This window comes from Enhydra lutris, unplaced genomic scaffold, assembly GCF_002288905.1.
Source record: "Enhydra lutris kenyoni isolate GAN:26980312 unplaced genomic scaffold, ASM228890v2 scaffoldscaffold11, whole genome shotgun sequence".
In the NCBI taxonomy this organism is placed as follows: domain Eukaryota; kingdom Metazoa; phylum Chordata; class Mammalia; order Carnivora; family Mustelidae; genus Enhydra; species Enhydra lutris.
This window is the reverse complement of record NW_019154095.1, coordinates 30,108,667-30,125,157: the sequence shown is the minus strand read 5'-3', so window position 1 is coordinate 30,125,157 and position 16,491 is coordinate 30,108,667. Positions and strand designations below refer to the sequence as shown.

General features: G+C 43.0%; 1 protein-coding gene across 4 annotated transcripts in view; it reads right to left on the bottom strand.

The window, feature by feature from the left end:
* Positions 1–16,491, bottom strand: part of LOC111144494 (neuregulin 1) — a 1,132,137-nt gene that overhangs the window by 111,345 nt on the left and 1,004,301 nt on the right. For 2 of the 4 annotated variants that reach the window (XM_022498801.1, XM_022498802.1), the window contains exon 1: positions 9,385–10,051. The exons of 1 other annotated variant lie outside the window; for it this stretch is intronic. In XM_022498801.1, the coding sequence (XP_022354509.1) occupies positions 9,385–10,051 (667 nt within the window). Of the gene's footprint in view, positions 1–9,384; positions 10,085–16,491 lie in introns of those variants that run through there. One more of the 4 variants, XM_022498800.1, reaches the window with a different exon arrangement.

Sequence of the window (16,491 nt, the reverse complement as noted above, 5' to 3'; positions counted from 1 at the left end):
AATAAAGTTAATAACAACAAGATGACCAACGCATAAAAGTTTTCGCATAATTCTAGGTCCACATTAATGAATAAATGAAAACACATATATTATGCTGGTCACTATACAGTTTGTAAATGACAAGCTCTCATAAATTATAACAAAGAATCAAAGTCCCTTTTAAGTGCATATACTCAGAACAGCACCACTGGTTTTGGGTTTTGGGGGGTGTGGGTTTTTTTGTTTTTGTTTTTGTGGGTTTTTTCTTTTTTTTTTTTTGTAGAATTGTGACCAGTAATCCAGCTTACAAGATTTCATTTCAAATTCATTGCAACAGAATCTCCAGTACATTTTTAAGCTATAATTACCTCTTCCAAAACAATACTGTTTTCTTTTTTACCTTTTACAAGCCTATAGCATTAGATATGGAACTAGAGTTGGGTTTTTCCCCCCAAGCATTGAAATCTTTTCCTCTACACTTTAAATGTTTTTATTTATCCAATCTTATCTAGTAAGTAATCATCAAACCATCTTCTCTTTGATTTGGAATACTATGTGTATAAATTATACATATATAAATCCAAAGCATATATATTTGTATTATAGATATAATATTATTAAGCAAATTAAAAGAACTCTGATATTTGATTAGCTCATTGATTGTACACTGTTATTTCCATGAGTTTGGTGAAATTGTGAAAATGGCTTAATTCCTTTATTTTGGTGTCTGGAAATCCCAGTTTGCAACAGTGAAAAGAGGTGAATATAATTTTCATTTAGATCAAGAAGGATTCATCCCATGCCCTACATCTAAACCATATAGATTCCTTTCATTATCCTAATCTTCCCATAGATTATGCTTCCCTTACAAACACAATTTTAGTAATCCTCTGTCTTTTCCTCTTTATAAGTAACTCCTTATTATTGTACCCACAAGAAAGCATAAATTTTGAACACTACTCTAAGAATAATAATCCATATATTTCAAGGGTGCCTGGGGGGGCTCAGTCAGTTAAGCGTCTGCCTTCAGCTTGGGTCATGATCCCAGGGTCCTGGGTTCGAGCCCCACATCAGGCTCCCTGCTCTGCAGAGAACCTGCTTCTCCCTCTCCCTCTGCCTCTCCCAGCTCATGCTCTCTCTGGTGCCCTTTCTCTTGAATGAATAGGTAAAATCTTTTTAAAACATAATAATTCATATATTCCAGCCAATTTTTATAGGGGAAAAAAATCTTTTTATGGCACTAGGGTTCAAGAAATTGTTAAGTTCTATATCATTCTAAGACAAACCAAATTAATTCACCTTTTAAGATTGTCTATAATTTATTCCTGGGAATGTTAACATTCATGAATACATATACATATGAACCCTGATAGAGAGGAAGGAAAGGAAAGAAGTTAATACTTCTTTAAAAAAAAAGATTTATTTGAGAGAGCGAGCGAGCACATGTGCATGAATGAGCAGGGATAGGGGCAAAAGCAGAGGGAGAGAGGGAATCTCAAGCAGACTCCCCACTGACCATGGAGCCTGATGTGAGGCTCGATCTCACAACCTGGAAATCATGACCTGAGCCAAAACCAAGTTGGATGCTCAACTGACTGAGCCACCCAAGTGCCCCAAGAAGTTAATACTTCTTAAACTTTGTACTAATAGGAGGTATTTTTCTCACACAGAGTAATTTATCTTGCCCCTAACACAATCTTTGGAGAGTTTTAAGTATTAATTATCCCCATTTCTTTATTTTTTTTAAGATTTTATTTATTTATTTGACAGAGAGAGAGAGATCACAAGTAGGCAGAGATGCAGGCAAAGAGAGAGAGGGAGAAGCAGGCTCACCACTGAGCAGAGAGCGCGATGTGGGCCTCGATCCCAGGACTCTGGGATCATGACCTGAGCTGAAGGCAGAGGCTTAACCCACTGAGCCACCCAGGCGCCCCTCCCCATTTCTTTAGATGTTAATTCTAAATCTCAAATGGTGAAGTGATTTGCTCAAGGTCATATCTAGCTTATAAGTCGTAGGGCTGGGACTTGATGTCAGGTTTCCAGTGTAATTTCCACTTAACTATGATGTCTCTTTAACTCTTACGTTAGTTGTAAGTTTTTCATAAATTTCCCCACTCCTATCTAAACTTACTCTCTAAACTTACAAAACCACTCTGTTGAGGTCAAATGAGGAAAAGAATAAAGTAAAGAAGAGAATAAAAAACAGAATGCGGGGGAAAATTCGTTCTGTTTTCATATTTACCATGGTTTAGTCCTGAGAGTTGGTATTTTCCAATATCTCATTTAATCCCCCAAACAGATCCAAGAGATGCATACTACTATCTTCAAATATAAAAGGCAAAACAGATTCAGAGGGATGATTAACTTGCTTGAGGCCACGGGAAAGGCAGGTAGGATTAAAACTCAAGTCTGCCCAACTGGAAAGCTAATGCTCTGGGACAAGAAACTGAGAGAATCAGAATGGCAAGAGGCCTGAGAAGTAAATATATTTAATAAGTTGCTTGAAACACAAATCTCCCTCAAATGTGTTACTGTTTAAACATTTCCATGTAGAAGAAACTAAATTATTTCTGAATACACATTTCATTTGGAATAACTTCGATTGTGAAAAGATTTTCCCATACACCATGTTGTCGGGAGAGGTATGTCCATTCAACCTCCACTCCAGAGGGGTGTCCCGTACTGATCAAAATCAGACATGTAAGTCTCTTCTCTAAAGAGAACATCTGAGATGGAGTGAGAGAATTTACTAATGAGGATTTATATAATTAACAGGAAAAGCAAAGCCATTTAGATTAAAATGATATATACTGTTTGAATAAAAATGCTAAAGACAGTTTGGAAAAGAAAAGCAAGGTGTAGTGAAAACCAGAATCATTCTAGTTTCCTCTCAGCACTCATATGAATTAGTTGGAGTGACCGTGGTCGAGTCACTTCACTTTTCCAGATTTTAATTTCCCCGCTTTGGAAGTCACTCAGATAATCTTAACGTATGTTCAACATGCAAAATTCTATGATTACAGAATATTAATTAAATTATTCGCAAACAATCTTAGAATGCTTACACACACATACACACACACACACAACAATGGATTAAATTCACTGCGGCAAACATGGCAACAAGGTTTGAGGTGATGAGGACTAACTTTATTTCCTTCTCCTCAATCACTCTTCATTTGAATGGTACACGAACCCAAGTTTTCATTCAGTTTGAGAACTAATACCTTAATGGCAGATGCTAGCCTTTCTCTGGGCAGTGACTAAAAATCCTTGGGAGTGTTTTAATATTCTTGTTCTTTAAGCCTAAACAATAAATGGAAAATATGACCAAGAAATAAAAACAAAAATATTTATGGATGTTTCAGCTTTCTAGAATCTGGAAATAATCATACTGTATTTCCATGCTAGAAGAATTATGTATATATTTTTCATTTTAAAAGGCTTCTAGAGACTAGATAAAGACTACTTTGCCAATCGCTTCAACGCTTTGCTTAAAAAGTGTCTTACAGGCCAAACATGAATCATCCCAAGTTACCCACCTTGTTGGTAGCACAGGTGGGAACTGGTGTGACTTTAAAATTAAGGACATTTAAGATAAAGGCAAGTGTTCTGCATTCAATAGCTAGAGGAGAGGAATCTACCAGCGGAGGGACAGAAGTGGTCATCAAAATGTGAAAAAAAAAAAAGATAAAGAGAAGAAATGCTGAATACAGAGGATTATATGTATAGTTAAGTAAAGATATAACTCAAGTGGATTTAACTATGCAACTAGATTCTTCAAATTCATGAGAACATAAGCTCTATGAGGGCAAGAGCTTTTATTTTCATTGCCATAAGGTCAATCTAGAACAGGGCTCGCTGCATAGTAGGTGCTTGATATGTATTCACTGAACGAAGAGAGAGAGGAAATAACAGAAGAAAACTGTGGACATACAAAAATAGTAAAAATGGAAACATGGTCATAAAAGTAGACATGGAATAGCTCATGGCTGACTAGAAAGGTCAAAGAGATTCCGAAGGCAAGAGTTATTATGTTCTAGTCCTTAGAGGTTCTGCGCTCAACTTTTTTTTTTTTTAATTTTTTTAATTTATTTTCAGCATAACAGTATTCATTATTTTTGCACCACACCCAGTGCTCCATGCAATCCGTGCCCTCTCCAATACCCACCACCTGGTTCCCCCAACCTCCCACCCCCCGCCCCTTCAAAACCCTCAGATTGTTTTTCAGAGTCCATAGTCTCTCATGGTTCACCTCCCCTTCCAATTTCCCTGAACTCCCTTCTCCTCTCCATCTCCCCTTTTCCTCCATGCTATTTGTTATGCTCCACAAATAAGTGAAACCATATGATAATTGACTCTCTCTGCTTGACTTATTTCACTCAGCATAATCTCTTCCAGTCCCGTCCATGTTGCTACAAAAGTTGGGTATTCATCCTTTCTGATGGAGGCATAATACTCCATAGCGTATATGGACCACATCTTCCTTATCCATTCGCCCGTTGAAGGGCATCTTGGTTCTTTCCATAGTCTGGCGACCGTGGCCATTGCTGCTATAAACATTGGGGTACAGATGGCCCTTCTTTTCACTACATCCGTATCTTTGGGGTAAATACCCAGTAGTGCAATTGCAGGGTCATAGGGAAGCTCTATTTTTAATTTCATGAGGAATCTCCACACTGTTCTCCAAAGTGGCTACACCAACTTGCATTCCCACTAACAGTGTAAGAGGGTTCCCCTTTCTCCACATCCCAACTTTCAACAAGTCATAACTTTTTTATGCCTCAGTTTCTCAATCTATAAAATATCTCTTTCTTTACACTTTAAAAGGATCCGATGAGGTGACAGTAAAAGGAAATGGGAAGGAAGAAGATGATATATGGTTTGGGACGTAATGACTTTCCGGGAAGGCAGAAATGCTGATTTGTACAAATGTGTAAGAGTCAGGGGAGAAACGGTGTGAAACATACTAAGGAAAAGAAGATGGAGCGGTCCAGAAGCAGGACACAAGTTTGAATCAACTGTGCCAGTAAGAAATCAGTATATTGTTCTAGAGACGTATTTGTGTATGTGTTTGTAATGTGTATAAATAACCATTCAGTAATAAGATGTAATGAACTATGTGAAAAGATCAGTGAAGATGCTTTAGTATTTTAGAATGCAATGAAATATTGATAAATAAAGCCGAAGTGGCATCATTAGAAAAATCAAGGAAGATTCAAGAGATAATTGGGTGGGTGGGAAGGCCAAGGAGAGAAGAAAACTCATCTAGGGATCATCGAGGAACAAGGAGGAACAGGATGGGCAGTGCAGGGAAGAGGCGAGCCACAGAGCCATCCGCTCCATGTCGGCCAAGAGCCCGCCCTGCAAAACCCGATCTGTTATCAACAGCGAGCCGGATGCTGTACGGATGATCAAATAAAAAGGGAAAAGATGAGCACTACTGAAAGTTTAATAAAAGCAAAACAAGAAGGCGGGAAGGAGATTGAATTTAATAGTCTGAACTATACATGCTCGATCAATGGTCCCACTTGAAAAACATCCCTGTCCGTTGGATGCCACTGAAGCCACCAGAGTTGGTCTCCAGTCCTATTCTCTCTGGACCGGGGAAAAGCTGACAGGAGAAAAATGCCACGTGTGGGTTTAAATTCTGGGGGACAGGACACTCCTCTGTTTCCTACTATTTTGGATTTCACTAAACCTTGCGGAATGTTGTGCATTTTCGTAAAAGAATGTCATTAAATCTTTCAGAGCCCGGATTTCCTCACCAGTGAATTGATCAAATTATTTGGGTTTGGTCGAGGATCTTTCACTTTCTCCCAGTTTTTAAAATGTCTTGGGCTTTAAATAAGTTTGGTTAAAGTGGAGAAAAGTTATCTGAAATCACCACTCTGAGATACCTAAGAATACAGTTGCAAGGACCTAGAAGAATCTCTTGGGCTTAAAATAAATGCCACTTTTAAACTGAAAGGAAGAAATCCTTTGGTATATTCAATTAATCACACTGGGCTTCTGCAAATGGTAGTGATTTGTGTTGTCACTGTGGTAACAATGGTTTGCCGTGCAACCCAGTACAAAGAGATTTAAGACAAAGCAAAACAAATTTGGCCTAAGATGAAAATACTAACACACTCTTATTCTACGGACTGTGTCGTCAAGCAGCTCTCCCATCCAGAAATACATTTTCTTACAAGATGGCACTTTGGTTCCATGCGACAATTTAATTAATCAGCTCTTTTTACAGTAACCTAAGTTTGCAATCTCCCAGAGTCAGTTCTTCCCATATAAATAAAGGTTAAGGAAAATCTTTAAAGCCCAGGCAAAGAAAACAAATTAATGGTTCAAGTATCATGTGCCCCAGTGAGAAATAAAAACTTAACAATTACCATGGCATATAAAGATATAATAGTGGGGAACCACTAACCAAACACAGGAAAACTTCAAATTAAAAAAAAAAAAAGTATATATATATTTCCAATCCTGCATTAGCTCTCCTGAGATCTAGATGTATGCATAGATTAATCTGGTGAAAACATGAAATTATATTACCTTATAAGAGAAATGCCCATTTTAGAAAACCTGATGTAACCACTATTCCTATAGGCAACTGAAAACATTATATATCGCTTTTTATTACAATAAAGACAAAGAACGTTTTAATTTTAAAAGAGTCAGCAGGAAGGGGAGTAATTTCAATGTTTATAGAATAAAAGCCTAATACTAGAAGGTAGATTGGTTGGGGAATAACAGAGCAGACACAATTACTAGGATTGTCTCTCTTCCACTCTCTTAGGCTCCAGGATAAAGAAGAATCAATTAGCCCTCCACAGACTATGACCTTGAAGGCTACAGCTCTGTGCATAATATGCTGAACATGCTCAGACAGACAGGAAAGGGAGAGTATGGACTTGAAACCGCTGAGAAGCATGTTTCAGATATGATAACGTCATCTTAAGATGTATACCATCTTAAGGCTCTGGATCTTCCTGTGACTAAGCAGTACTTTCGGAGTTGAAGGGGAAAAAAGTGAACAAGGTTAGAAAATGACAGTCTCATTCCAGGCTTTTTTTTTGGGGGGGGGGGGGGGGGGCTTTTCCTTAGTGGATGGTTACAAGCTCTTAAACAACAAAGCAACCACTTAAAGGAGGCTCAGAAAACACAGCTCCCTAGACCAGTCTCCCTCCCCCGCCACAATCCCACAAACAGACTCATAATTTTTAGGATATTTGTATTTTTATTGTTTTCAGGCACTAGCCCCCCAAAAATTAACACAGAGTTTTCCACACAGAAAACCCATAGGCTGTAAAGTATTAAGCACCGTCTACCCCGAACTTTTCAGGAGAAAACTACTTCCCATGCTGCTTTTCCAGGCTGATCTCCAACACACTTCAAAATGCCGCAGCTGTGTTTCTGGCCAGAACGGGCCACTGCGATGCTTTTAGACAGCAGTAAATCTTTTCCACTCAGTGCATATGCCAGAAAATCAATGCCCGAGCTCAAAAATAAAGAAAGGAGAAACTATATGGAATGCATACCCTAATGAGATCCCTTAGTAGAAGAATTTACCTTAAAAAATAATTTCTCAGATAGTCAAAACATACTTTTTGACATGGTCCTAGATCAGGAAAAGGTAACTGGATGGTCTTTGTTTGCTTTTCTATTTCCCCCAAAGATGACAAAATTATAGACTTTTTTTTTCCCCCAAAGGTCCTCTTTCTCTTTCCGGACAACTAAACCTTTCCGGGCACATTTTAATTAACTACAAGTTTCAAGCGGTAACGACAAAAAGACGATAACCTTGTCTTCCCAGTGAATTTTGCTTCTCTTTGCAGGATCTGTACGTGCTTTTTATAGCCTGTCATTTCATCTGGGTATTATTTCCCGGTCACTTTGCCAGGTGGGAAGAGGCGGTGAATGCAGTGATGTCTGTCAGACCTTTAATGACGCTTCAGGGATTTGATAAAGATACAAAGCCGTGTCTGCAGAAAGGAGGTTCTTTCCTAATTACACCTGAAAAACAAGCCTCTCTCTCTCTTTTAATCTTTGCCACTGAAGCTGCTGTGTAGGAAACGATCCTGAATCACAAGCACAAGTCAAGTTTTCTGTGTTTCCCTACCCCACGGCTCTCCCTCATTCGGAACATAACGTCTGGGGAATATGTCCTTTATCCTTCCTGAGCATCCACAGGGAAACACAAGCGATGAGTATGTCATCACGGAACACTTACCCTCAACTCTAAGAGATCTCACACACGTTCTTAAGAACCAAATCCTCTCGTCTTTTACTTTTTCTACTAAGGGAATATTCATCCACGGTAGGAAGTAAGTAGCAGAAGACAGAGAAATGAAAATAAATCAGAAACATTTAGCAAAAAAAAAAAAAAAAAAAAGCTGGAGGAAACTCCTCCCTCTCTACTGATGCTTGAGGCAATCTGACTACTCATGGTTTCATCCCCATCAACTTTCCATTGTACGAGCATCATCGCAGCGACCCAGTCGCGACAGCAGCACATTGTTCTGTATGGTTTTAAGAGCGTGGGCTCTCCTCCTCACAGGTTATTAAACTGCGCGGCTGCAGTCTGACGGGCAAAAATGACATGTCTGGGAAAAAAACAAAGCAAAACGATGCACCTTACTAATGGATCTTGTACTTTTTAACGACTGCCAAGGAAGCTCTTTAAACGTTTGATTACAGAAGACAAAACTAATTTGGAAAAACCCCTTCATGCAAACTTTGGACTGCGTCCTGAAGGAAATAAAGCTGCCCCAGTCAGGGCTCAGTAGCCAAAACTCTAATCTGGGCAGGACAGCGAGAGCCTCTGGGGCTGGGGGGTGAGCACGGTAGATGGGCTATATCAGGAGGAGCCAATTAAGATAGAAAAATCAGGGAAGGGAACAGGAAGGAGGGACGGAGGCAGATACCAGGTGGCAGGGGATCTCTGGTAGGCGGGGGGTAACAGAAGGGTGAGGAGGGGTGATGGAAAGCCACCTGGGCACGAGACACACATGGAAACCACACACGCCACTCCACGGAGGGCACACTTATGTCAAACAGAAAGGATGCTCTGAGGTCTTAATTTTTTTAAAAGTGTTAGAAATCAATGGGATCGCAGTGACATTCAGGCATGACTTGCAGACGCTCAAGTTGCGGGTCCCCCCACCCAGCCCGTGAGCCATCCGGCTGGAGGGAACACTGCCTCATGCCAGCAGTCGGCAAGATCATTTTACTCATCTCTTCAAGGCCACCCCAAGCGTTCCAGTCACATGATGCGCTTCAACAAAACCATGCAATTAAAACAGAGGACAAGGAAACAGCTCCCTGCGTGCTAGAGAACGCCTTTTAGTGCCTCAAGCCCACCCGTTTCCATTATTCATCATCATCATCTCTCTCTCTCTCTCTACTTACAAAGTTTAGGAGCAGTTTGGAGATTAGTTTCTGTTGTTTGTGGCTGAGTTGCTGACTTGGGTGTTCTCACCTCAGGGTTCCGTGTGGGGAAAGGGAAGGACGGTGCAGTGGATGGCAGGAAAGAAAAAGCAAAGATTCGATTCTTCGGGGTGGGGACCGCTGCGGGTTGGGAGGACACAGCAGCATTGTCAACTTGCAGTGTAACTTGAACCTCAGTTTCAGATGGAGCCCTAGAGACAGGTGAAGTGTACGCCTCAGATGCTACCCACACGGCTGACGCAGCAGTTGGATCCAGAGAAATAATAGGGTCCTGGCCTAACCCCCCAGGGTCAAGGTGAGTAGGAGAGTCATACTCGAATATCTTGTCCACGAACACCCACTTGAGGCCGGCGATGCAGAGGCAGAGGCTGACTAGACAAGCCAGAATGGGGACAATGCAGATTTTCTCAGAGTTGAGACAACCTCTCAGGCGCTCGGCTTCCAGGCAGACACAGCAGGGAACTGCCAGGCCCACAAGTCCAGGGCTTCTCCCATCGTCGGTCTGGGTCTCTGGCATGTCTTCGGCTGCCGGAAGCCCGTCAAGAGATGGGTCTGCACTCAGCTGAGTGGAGGGGCTGGAGGACCTCTCGGCAGCTCCCTCGGACATGTCTGGGGAATAAATCTCCATCGGCTCACCTCCAGAAGGCCTGGCCTCTCTCATGGTCCATTACCATGCAGAGCCCCCCCCAACCAAATGATACAGCATCTTACAGGGGGAAATCGATAAGTCTTCCAAGTCCAAGGCCATTATCAAAAGCAAGAGGAATTCAGGAGGAAGGAAGGAGGAAAAAAAAAAAAAAAAAACCTCTACAACTACCAAATAAAAGTATACTGTAATTCGTGACTGCTGTCCCTGGGCCACTTTGGCAGTTCTTTCAAATGCTTCTCCAAACCATCCCGGCTGGTCGAGAGAGAGGGCTGGGGGCCAAAACAGAAACCGAGCCCGCGGTGGGTCAATTAAGTAAACCAGTAGCCCAAACTGAAAGGCATGTTTCTCACCTCGAGCATCTGAAGCTGGTGTCTGCTTAGATGGAGGAAACAACTGTCATGCAGAAGTAAAAGCAAAAGCAGGACCAGCGGCGGCGGCGGGGGCGGCAGCAGCGGCGGCGGCAGGAGAGGCAGCAGTGACAGTAGCAACAGCATCCTGCTGTGTGAACGCGACGGCTGAAGCAGGCTGAATCATTACAGAGCAGCAGGTGCCTGCCCTCGGAGCATCACCGCAAACAGGATCATCACAGAGGGATCCGAGGGGAAGAGTGCGGCCCGGAGGGGCGGTGACTCCCCTCCCCGCCCTGCCTCCACCCCCACCCCCCAACCACTCCTCTTTGTCCTTCTTGAGCGCTCATTCACTTTCTTCCTCTGCGGCGCTGCCCTGCTTCATAGTCTCTTTCTCTTCCTTTCCCCTCCTCATCCAAAGACGTTCTCTCTCTCCTTTCCTCTCCCTCCCTCTCTCTCTCCCTCTCTCTCTCTCTCTTTCCTCCCTCCTCCCTCTGTCCGCACTCCAGAGCTGCTGGCTGGTCTGAGTAAAATCAGTATACCCAGCAACACAGGACTGCCAGTGACTTCCTATTTTATCCAATTAGAAGGAATAAAGGCCATCAAATCAAAGAGAAGCAGGCAGGCACCGGTTAAGCTCGGTCCCGTGGCCCCCACCCCTTTTCTTCCTTTTCACTTTCTCTCTACAAAAAAGCGGCCCCAGTTCTCCACCCCCACCTTGCTTGCTTTAAGGCTTGCCGGCTCTCTTTCCTTCACCCACTGTTGGGTCAGAAAAAGCCAGCGATCGATGCTAGCAATCTAACAAAGCTGGGATGGGGCGGGGGATGTAGGTGGGACCTTATGGGTTGGACCTGAGGCTTGGCAAAGTCTGATATCTGATTCCTCCCTAGAGAGGTAAGCTTTTCAACAGCAATTTCTTCTTGCCTGCCGCGAGAGAGAGCATTCCTTCCCCTGCCCTCTAATAAGTTTTGTTCACCAAGAGGACTGTTATTACCTGATTTTCAACCAACAGTTAGAACATTTTTTTTCAAACCATGGACAGCTCTGCCTTCAGCCCTGTTCCCCAGGATCCTGGAAGACTTTGCAATACCCAGGTTGAAGTGGGGAGACTATCTACGCTGGGGCGGGGGGGGGGGGGCTAGGCGAGGGGAGAGGTGTTCATGAATCCCCACTCTGGTCCCATTTAAACTTCCATTTCCTCTTCCCACCCGCAGCAGCCCGAGACTAATGTCAAGCTAATAAGAAACACTGGTAAAGAGCCCTACGAAGGGAGCAAAGGCTACCACTTCATTTTGAAATTAGCCTTCGCTGTGACCCCACACTGCAGAGGTTTGAAATTCCCCGGTTCCTGTAATAGACACCACATGTCCTCAGCTAGAACCACACTGCAAGGATTAAGGAGAGTTTTCCACACGACCATGCCTTCTGGGTTAAGTTTCAGTAGCTTTACCTTACAGATAGTTTCAACGCAGGTTTTTTCTCCCCCTTTTAAAACAGCAACCATTAAAAGGCCGGAAGAAACGCCGTCTCTAACAGGGAGTACAGGATTCCCTGAGCCTCCCGAGCTCGCCTGTCCGTTCACAGCGCGCGCGTCGGAACCTTTAATCCCTGCGTCGCTGTGGCCTCACACGTCGCTGTGGCCTCACACCGGAATGGTTGCCAAGGAACCATTTTGCTCACCTCTGTCAGTAAGAGTCTTAAAAACTCTCTCTAAATCTGTACTACACAACCATCCTAGGCGTCCCAGAAGCAATAAATCTAGAGCTCAAGTCCGAGAAAGTCTGCTTTAAGCACATTATATTTTGCACGGCACCATCTCTGCTGCTCTGAAATAGTTTTCAGCTTTAAGTGGGCATGCAGCCATAAGAATATTATCATCTCTTTCAAAATGAGATCGGCCCATAACTATAAATGATGTGAAGGACGTTAAATCTCAAAATGTGTTTGCAGTAACAACTACAAAAAGCCTGAAACGATGCGCCTAATTGTCATTATGACTAGTGACAAGCTGATGGGCAAAATGACTTATTCTCCCCCAACCCGCACTTACATACCAATAACCAGTATTTTAAAATAATACTTAAAATAAGATCTTATGCCTTTCTAGCTTTAACATTTTATTTTTTTTTTTAATTAATTTGTTTATTTTAGAGAGGGGAGGAGGGAGAGCACGAGCCGGGGAAGGGGCAGAGGGAGAGATTCCCAAGCAGGCTCCACACTCAGCGGGGAGTCCAATGTGGGGCTGCATCTCAGGAACCTGAGATCATGACCTGAGCTGAAACCAGGAGTCAGAAGCTCAACTGGCTGAGCCAGTCAGGTGCCCCATTTACTACTTGATTTTAAAGTAGTGAGGGTTTTCTTTTTTTTTTTTTTTTTTTAAGATTTTATCTATTTATTTGTTAGAGAGAGAGAGAGCGTGAGCGAGCACAGGCAGACAGAGAGGCAGGCAGAGGCAGAGGGAGAAGCAGGCTCCCCGCTGAGCAAGGAGCCCGATGCGGGACTCGATCCCAGAACACCGGGATCATGACCTGAGCCGAAGGCAGCCGCCCAACCAACTGAGCCACCCAGGCGTCCCAGTGAGGGTTTTCTTAAAGATTCTAACAGTGATGGGGGCGCCTGGGTGGCTCAGTGGGTTAAAGCCTCCTCCTTTGGCTCAGGTCATGATCCCAGGGTCATGGGATCGAGCCCCGCATCGGGCTCTCTGCTCAGCTGGGAGCCTGCTTCCTCCTCTCTCTCTGCCTACTTGTGATCTCTGTCAAATAAATAAATAAAATCTTAAAAAAAAAAAAGATTCTAACAATGGACATGAAATTTCCTATGATAGGAAATCCACATTTCAGCATTTACAGTATTCATACTGAGAGGTATTAACATTTTAATAATCAATATTCATGTAAATATGCAAAACCAATATAAGCAAAGTAAATGTTTGCACTAAATTAGGGTACTTTATAATTCCTTTACAGATCACCCAGTTTAAATACACGGTCCCTACCTCCTCACTTCTGTCCCAACCCAAACCAACACTCAAGTATAATACATTGACATTTTGTCCACAGCCGATCATCAATTATCCAGGTTTCAAAAATCAAAATGGGGTTCAGGCAGCCCGTGTCGGGCAGGTAAGAGAAGAAACCCAGGATAGTAACCCAGAGTTACAAAAAGTGGTCCTCAGCCTGTACCAACAACTACTCACCTCACCTTAATCACTCAGAGCAAACATATTCTGCAAAGAAATTATCGGGCTCTGCTCTACTTGTCATCCTAAAGACACCCAACATTTAGAAAGGAAAACATTGTATCCTACAAAGACTAGGACAAAACAGTGAGACAAAATCCTGTGGGCTGCCACACTGGTTCTTTCCCCTGGACTACACACATCAGACTGTGGGGTGTGTATGTGTCCTCCCGGGAGAGGTGTTCCAAGAGCCCCATGGCACCTTGAAGCTAAGAGAGGCTTACAGAAAGCCAGCATCCTGTAAAGTTGTTTCCCACCAAATCAGAAGGTGAATGTAACTGAGGTACGGGGTACAGGAGGTAAAGAAAAAAAAAATCTTCATTAGTGTCCCCCTAGGGCCTAGGAGCAGAAGGTTGCCTTTAACCCTTAATCGAATCCCCTATAGCAGGAAAGAAGTGAGGAAGGGTGGTGTCAGTCAGAGAGGGATCAGAATTTCCTTTGGATGAAACATAGCTATTTGGAGGAAGAACTCCAAGGATACAACACTTTAATCTTTCAGGATCCAACCCAATAAAGCCCAGGAGCACCCATATTTCTGTGTCCCTTTAAAAAATTAACATGAGTGGCACCTGGGTGGCTCTGTGTGTTCAAGTCTGCCTTCTGCTAGGTCATGATCCCAGGGTCCTGGGATCGAGCCCCACATCGGGCTCTCTGCTCGGTAGTGAGCCTGCTTCCCACTCTCTCTCTCTGCCTGCCTCTCTACTTGCTTGTGATCTCTGTCTGTCAAATAAATAAATAAAATCTTTAAAAAAAATAAAATATTAACATGAGCCAGAATTTGCTACCTTTTAAAAATCACATTACCACCTCGTTCATCACAACAGAAGCTACATTTATAGAGCTCCACCTTTATGCCGGGCACTCTGCTAGGTTGTTAACACGTCTTATTTCTTATCTTCACTAACCCTGTATAGTACATATTATCTTCAAAAAAAAAAAAAAGGGGGGGGTGCCTGGGTGGCTCAGTGGGTTAAGCCTCTGCCTTTGGCTCAGGTCATGATCTCAAGGTCCTGGGATCAAGTCCTGCATCGGGCCCTCTGCTCAGCAGGGAGCCTGCTTCCTCCTCTCTCTCTGCCTGCCTCTCTGCCTACTTGTGATCTCTGTCTGTCAAACAAATAAATAAAATCTTCAAATAAAAGAAAAGAAAAGAAAGAAACAGACTCAGGCAGCTTAGGTAACTTAGTCACAGTCACAAAGCTATTAAGTGACAGGGCCAAGATCTGAACAAAAGTCTGACTCATGCTATTTCTGCTGAAAAATACTGCTTTTCTTTTTAATCACAATAATGCATCTGATTCTATATTGCTTACCTATCATTTCAATGGGAGAATAAGGGAACCAGAAAGCGTTAACAATGAAAAAAACTTTGTAAACAAACTTAAAGGGCAACATTGCCAAAATAAGAGCTTTCTAAAATTTTGCCTGGTGATAACCCAGAAGTTCTAAGGATCAAGCACAGGCTATTGAAATGTGACCCTATTTATAATGGAAAGTGAACAAGCTCCTCCACAGTTTCAGTTCCAGCATTTTTTCCGGAAAGCTCCCTCAGTTACCTACTTCTGTGAAACACACTGCCCTGAAATAGCTTAAAAAAACAAGGGTTGGGGGAGCCTGGATGGCTCAGTGGGTTAAAGCCTCTGCCTTCGGCTCAGGTCATGATCCCAGGGTCCTGGGATCGAGCCCCACATCGGGCTCTCTGCTCCGCGGGGAGCCCGCTTCCCCCTCTCTCTCTGCCTGCTTGTGATCTCTGTCTTTCAAATAAATAAATAAAACCTTTAAAAACAACAACAACAAGAACAAGGGTTGTATTCTAGCTCACGAGTCTGCGGGCTGACTGGGTTCAGCTGACTGGTTCTTCTACTCCATTTGATGTCAGCTGGGGCTGCCCTCAGCCGGGGTACAACTGGGCTGAAATACTGAAGACTCCACTCACTCACATGACCAGCAGCTGATGCCAGATGTCGCCTGGGAGCCCAAGGAGGGTGCACCAACCTAGCGCCTCGCCCTGTGGCTTGGGCTTCTCACAGCACAGTGGCTGGGTTCTGAGCAGAAGCATCCCAAGATGGAGGAAGCACAAGGTGCCAGTCCTCCCGCAGACTGAATCTGCAGGATACGTGGGTTATTTCCATTGTCTCCTACTGGCGAAGCAGGATGGGGATGGGGGGAGGGGAGTAAGTCTTGATGGGGCAGTGACAAAGATTTTGCCACCATAATTCATCCACCGCAGAAGGTAAGGAAGTAAATGTTAGAAAGCTGACCTGGGACAGGAGGAGATGGGGTAATTCAGAATGGAATTTGGCAGAAGAAAATGAAAATACACATGTATTTCTGATCCACTTTCATAATATTCCAGTTTTCTTCTAAGCCAGCTTCAATGAAGAAAAAAAATCCCATCATATCCTCAGATATACTCAAATTCCTTTGCTACTTCAGGCTATTGGGTTCAGCATTTATTTCATTTATTTTATTATCAAAAGTATTTAGCACAGTTCTGGCAGATGAAAGAGGATGGTAAATGCCAGTTCGCCTTTGGCCATATCACCCAAATTTCTTTCCTCTTTTCCATTTTTTTTTTTTTCTGTATTTTGGCTCTTTCACTCTGAAAATGTTTATCTCTGAAAAAGCTTATCCTTGCTCCTGAATTTTATGGATAAAAACATAGACTCTACTTTGTGGTGTCTAGTACCACAATGACTGGGATAATTTCATTTCTTCTTTTTGTTTTTTAAGATTTATTTATTTATTTAGAGAAAGAGAGAGAGAACATGCATGAGCACAAGCTGGGGGGAAGGGCAGAGGGAGAGAATCCCAAGCAGATTCCCTGCTGAGCACGG